Source organism: Oryzias melastigma, linkage group LG13 (assembly GCF_002922805.2).
Source record: "Oryzias melastigma strain HK-1 linkage group LG13, ASM292280v2, whole genome shotgun sequence".
In the NCBI taxonomy this organism is placed as follows: Eukaryota; Metazoa; Chordata; class Actinopteri; order Beloniformes; family Adrianichthyidae; genus Oryzias; species Oryzias melastigma.
The window spans coordinates 28,638,662-28,644,835 of NC_050524.1; the positions used below are offsets into that span (position 1 = coordinate 28,638,662).

Genomic DNA, 6,174 nt, shown 5'->3' on the forward strand with positions numbered 1-6,174 from the left:
TCTTTTGGTTTAATGAAGCACTACAGTCAAAAGGTCATGTGACTTCTCTGCTGATATCTGATTGCTTACTGTGAAGTAGTCATTTTGCTAAATGAGTCAAGGTGTGACTGATGTTTCTTCACCTTTAATCTTTTGAAGTGTGCATTAACAGAATCAGTATGAGTTAACTCCACTGAAACAAGTCTGACCTTATTTCAATCAATCTACTGTCACACTTGATTAAAGCAAAAACAACAAAAAAAAGACATTTCATTTTTCGTTAAGCTGATGTCTGTCAACGTGCACTCCAAACCCCCCTTAGCGTTTTTCGTTCTTTAGAGTGGAACATTGTCACGATGAGGGAGTTTTCACCCACAGCAGTGATGCGTTCTAGCACGGGGGCCCCCCCACCCCCCCATGTGACTGCGCCTCTGCAGGAACACACCTTCTATACGAGCTCAGCTGCTCAACATTTGCTGGCTTGTGATCTTTCAGAGCTCCCCAGAGTGGGGGCAGTGTCAGATGTCTCCTCCGATTGCACAACGTCTTTGTTTCACAATGATCGGGGCTGTCAGTGGAGAGTTATGGAGTAGATGAATAAAACGTTCCCTAAAGAAAGTACAGCGGCGTGTGGCTGCATTTGTGACCACCGATTGGTGGAATTTGCTAACAATCACAGTAGGAGATCGTATCAGGAGCCTTTAGATAATGTTAACCACACAAAAACATTTTTCATTTAAGACCTTTCTGTCAACTGGTGGTGATGACAGCCAGCAGCTTTGGTACTACTGATGGTAATGAATGTTTCTTCACAAGATGAAACAGCAGACAGTATGCTACACATGCAGGTCATGAGGAGACAACAGCAGAGGTGTCAAACTCAATCACACAGGGGGCTAAAATCCAAAACACACCTTAGAATGTGGGCTGAACAGAATAAACAGTTATTGAACTCAGAAACAGGCAGACGGCTGGATCCAAGTGCAGCACGTTTATTTGGTACAGACAAGGCAACAGGCGTGATGCACAGCTAAAAGGCCCCAAAGCTAAATCAGGGACAGGCAGGTAGGGGTCAAGCACCAGCATGAGGACATCAGAGAAAAAACAGAGTGGTCAGGATCCAGGTGAGGGTCAGGGCAGGCGGCAGATAAAACAGAAGGTCATGTTGAGAACGCTCAGTGAAGCAGGCAGAGTGGCACAAACAAGACTTCGCACTGAGCAGAGCTTAGTGCTCTGGCTAAATACTGCTGGGAGTGATTACTGATGGAAACCAGCTGTGGGGCTCCTGGGAGAGACAGCAGGGGCTGATGGGAAGTGAAGTGTTGAGAACCAGGAAGTGCTAGAACTCTGGAGATAGAGGCCAGAGGGGGAGACAGAGGACTGATTCATGACAAAAATAAAATGATCTGGAGGGCCAGATCTGGGCCTTGACTTTGACACGTGGAATACAGGGTTAAATGATCATGTCAGGCCATTTTTTTGTAGACAAAATGTATGGAGATGCTCTGTATAATCGTGAATTTCTTACTTGTGTAAGGGTGGGTTTATACTTCATAGCGATTTGAATCACTGCAAAATGTGACACAAGGTGATGACAACTTGTGGGATTGGAATTTTACGCCAGCAGTACAGTACAATCTAATACATTTTACGTCCTTTAATCTACACTTATTATGAGTTGTTGGAAGACACAACAGTATAGTAAACTTGATTCAGATAATTGCTGTTCTCTCGTCCAAGGATTTCAAAGACAAGGCTGCTATTACAACATTCTAAATACAAGAGGGGTTAGACAGTGGGCGAACCCCTTCCCTTCTTCCTACCCCTACAAATGTAGGAGCATTTGAAGGGAAAGGGTTGTCTGAAATAGTTTTTCTAAGGGCTAACCCTCACAGTGGAGGGAAGCAAAGCCCTCCGCCGCGAGGGTGTTCCGCATCGCGCTGTGCCGCAGAGGAGAAGCACTTAAAAAACAACCTCATAAGCCTTTATTTATCACTATAAATGAATTACCAAACCATCTAAACACTGGACACAATCGTGTCTTTAGGTTTGAGAAGTATAATAGCCATTCGAAGTCTTTCAGAGTTATCACGGACAAGTGAAACCTTAAAGTGAACTAAACTGCACGGTTATGGAAGAGTTTAAAGACCCCCTTTGATGAATTTTTGGAGTTATTAACGTGTTGTTTCATTTTTTCTGATGATGAAGGACATACAGAAGGAAAATTAAGCTCAAAATTAAATTTCCGAGTATTTCTTGATTCCAATGTAAATCAGACAAAATGAAAAAGACCTTATTTGAGATTTAGAAATACACTAGGCGAAGAGGTCCTCACTTCAGGGTGGGGAAAGGGGGCGGGGTTGCTCTGCACCACTATCCCGCCCACGACTAATCAAACTCCAGCAGCAACTATGTTCAAGAAAGGTTTTTGATTTTGGCTAAAAATGGCATAATCTTAATTTAAAAAGACCACAGGGAACACTTTGACAACACTTTGATTAAAAGATGATTGGACTTCAAACGTCAGAATTTCACCTCACTGAAAACTTCTGAACGTGTCTGAGTACCTGGTCCAGCAGAACTACTGAGGACTTGATGATCTCCCTCCACTTTTGCAACTCGGCGTCATGGTAACGCTGCTGCGCCTCCAACAGCTGAGCCCACTCCATCTGTGTCTGAGGCAGTTTACTGGGAAACACACACACACATCAGCAACATCATGAGGGGCCCTGCAGCACGAGTTCCATTTGGAAGGACTTGCCAATAAACACTTTAGTAAATTGTTTCAATAAGTCCAGAGCTACTTAGAGGTAATTTTAGAAACTGTTTTCCTGTCACGTGAGGATCCATATGGATATAGTTTAGTCTGTACGTCTGAGAGCGTGACTGTGTGACAGCTTTTGGTGCAAATAACCAGAGCAGAACTCTGCTCAGTCTCATCCTCTGACTGAAAAAGCCTTTGTGCCACCAACGAAGCAGTCCTAGAGTTGACTTACAGAATCATTCTTTTGACTAAGCAGGTTTGTTGTTTGAATGATATTTTAGTGATTTATACTCTGAAAGTCTAGTTTTAGTAGATATTTTTTGCTTTTTTAAAATACTTTTTTTTAATTATTAATACTTAACTCATTTTCTAAACATATTTGTTTTAAACTTTACTCATAGGGCAAAACAAATATCCCTTTTTTTCTTCAAGCATTTTCAGAATTTATGCAACTTAAAATCGCTGTAAATTATTGTATCTGATCATTTAAACAAGACAGTCTCATTGTAAGTTAATGGTAACACCTTCATAAATTCTAAATTTAAGTTATACTCTTCTTTTTGAAAACTTTAAACTTAATGGATTCATTATGTCATGTATTGTACGTCCAAGTACAAATATCTCTATATTTGATCAAGGGTAATTGAAATAGCATTATTACATGAGTATTTGGGTGTATTTATCAGGGCTAGGTTGATCAAATCTTAACAAATTAATGATCGATTCATTAAAAATAAAACTGATTTAGCCCAATAAGTCTAAAGTCCGCTAACTCAATGCTAACGTTTAATGGAATTTCGCATAGGAAGGCTAATGCTAACGCCCGGTTGACGTAAACATACATTGCTGACTAAATGAGCAGCTTTACAAACTCACAGGCATGAATTTTCTAAATTTTTTTAGGAATATGTTTTTTAAAGTAACCATTTGTGGTCTAAAACATAGTTTTTTACAGATTATTTGCTTAGTCTTCTTGAAAATAGTGTTCTGTATAAGATTAAAATAAATATTTTCAAAACATATAGTAGATTATTATTTCTAACCAAATGTGTCTAAATGAGTAAACTCAAATTTAAACTGAATTGAATTAAATTGAAAGAATTGAAATAAAATTGGAATTGAATCAATTGTGGCTCTTGTGAATCGACTCAAACCGTTTCTGGAAATTATTATCGATACCCAGCCCTAGTACTTATATGGATATGTATCTCACGTTTTAATTTTTTTTTTATTTTTGTTTGTCTTCTTTAGTATTTTTTGGTTTTGATTAATTAAAATAAACCAATTACAAAATCCAAATATGAACGCTGTGAGATTTGTTTTTCATGAAAATGGCATTAGTAAGTTGAGGACAAAAAAATGCTCTATTAATAAAACAAAGAAAGTACAAACTGATACATTTTTACATAAATCTACATATATTCCAACATTATATACAGTATATTACATAGAGTGATGATTTCTGTCTGAACGTGTTTTCTAGAAGTCACATGTTGGCATAACATCAAACTGCAGTGTGTTGTCGGGACAAAAGGGAGTGGAGAGGGGAGGTGTATGACTTTAAAAGTAAAGAACGCAAGTATTTTGATTAGTGTTTAATTTTACAACAAACTTGGATCCAAATTAAATTATTTCAGATTTAAGTTTTGTTGATTAAATAAAATCCCCGTAATGATAGTTCTTGTTCATATTTGTGATTTCTTATTTAGTTGTCCTCACATTTTAGACACAAAAAAACACACAAATGGTTTTAAAGGTGCAGCCATCTCTGTACCTCTCCTGAAGCCGAAGACTTTGCCAGGTTGTTAAGGACTGTGCCGAGTACTCCAGCATCCACAGCTTGTAGAAGAGCATCATGTTGAGGAACACCAGCAGAACCAGACTGGAGAAGACATTTACAAAACAGTCGACAAATCAAACCTTTGATTCTCTTTTCTGAGCACATTTCAAACATCCGCTTGGAGAATGAAAATGACAGACTAAATAGCAGTTTGAATAAATGTATCTGCTGAGCAGGAAAGAGATGTACCTGAGACAGATCCTATGAATGGCAATGAAAGAACAAGAGAGGGCAGTTACACTTAAGAGATTTAGAAAGATTAAGGGAGAAATTTGAAATCAGAAACTATAACATCTTCAGCAAAACCCCCAAAATTGTCAAAAAATCTGTGTGTCGTACACAAAGCTGATGATGAGCAGCAGTTTGGAAACGCTGTAAAGAGCCAGGCCTCCAGGCATGTGATGGTGATCTGGACTTCTGGTCTGTGTGGAGCCTGCCACTTGTTTGATCCTCTGAATCACATCTTCGTCTGTCGGCGTGGTAACAGGACTCAGGGCTTCGTCCAGATGTTGGCTGCGCATGTGTGGGAGGGGCCTCTTCTTCCGCCTCACCGTGGAGTTCTTTATCCCCTTGGCCTTTGGAGAGAGCTGGCTGGCCTCATTCATGACCTCCTCCAGCTTGGCCAACTCCATTTCTGACGGGAAACAAAACTTCTGTCAAAAAACACCTCATATATACCTTCATTTTAAGGGCATGAACGCAAAAAAAGAACTGGATTATGTCAGAGTCATAAAAAAGTTACTTTTTAATACAAATCCACATGGCTCAATTATATATACATATATATGTATATATATATATATATACATATATATATATATACATATATATATATATATGTATACAATATATACGCACACATGCATACATATATAAGGTATATATAAATATATATTGTACACATACATATACAATATATAGACAATATATATATATATGTATACAATATATACGCACACATGCATACATATATATGGTATATATAAATATATATTGTACACATACATATACAATATATAGACAATATATATATATATATATATATATATACACACAGGTACACTCTATTAATCCCAAGGCAAATATGTTTTCCGTAGGCAACACATACGAGTCATATTGCCCAATGGAGGGCAGCGGCCACGCAAGTCCCCCAGCGCTAATCGCCCAGAAAATACACATGAGGAGGGTACAGTAATGATGTAAAAAAAAAGAGGGGCACTTCAATCTGTGTTGCAGTAGAACAGCATGGATTAAAGTACAAGCAAAAATACATCAACAAAGAAGCATTTTGATTAAACATAGACAAAAATCCCACGCATACAGACTTCCACTGGTCCAGCCTGGTGGCATGTAGATTACCTTGATTTTATGCTAGCGGGTCAATTTGACCCTAAACAGAAAATGTTTCTAATTTTAATTTACTCCTTAAAAAATCAAAATATAAAATGATAATTTTAAAAAAACAATTTAAAAACTATCATCGTTTATCTATACGTATTTTTCAATGCACATCATAACAATAAAGACAATCCTAATTGAACCATAGTCTGATAATAGTAAATTCCACTTAAATACATATTGCTGTAAATGG

The 6,174-nt window shown here is 37.9% G+C and overlaps 1 protein-coding gene across 20 annotated transcripts in view; it reads right to left on the reverse strand.

Moving 5' to 3' along the window:
• gramd1bb (GRAM domain containing 1Bb) overlaps nucleotides 1-6,174 on the reverse strand; it is a 140,869-nt gene that overhangs the window by 6,111 nt on the left and 128,584 nt on the right. For 17 of the 20 annotated variants that reach the window (XM_036214732.1, XM_036214750.1, XM_036214749.1 and 14 more), the window contains 4 exons: nucleotides 4,923-5,217; nucleotides 4,773-4,784; nucleotides 4,518-4,625; nucleotides 2,547-2,667 (listed from right to left, as the gene is read on the reverse strand). In XM_036214732.1, the coding sequence (XP_036070625.1) occupies nucleotides 2,547-2,667; nucleotides 4,518-4,625; nucleotides 4,773-4,784; nucleotides 4,923-5,217 (536 nt within the window). The remainder of the gene's footprint in view (nucleotides 1-2,546; nucleotides 2,668-4,517; nucleotides 4,626-4,772; nucleotides 4,785-4,922; nucleotides 5,218-6,174) is intronic. The other 3 variants (XM_036214733.1, XM_036214742.1, XM_036214741.1) reach the window with 1 other exon arrangement.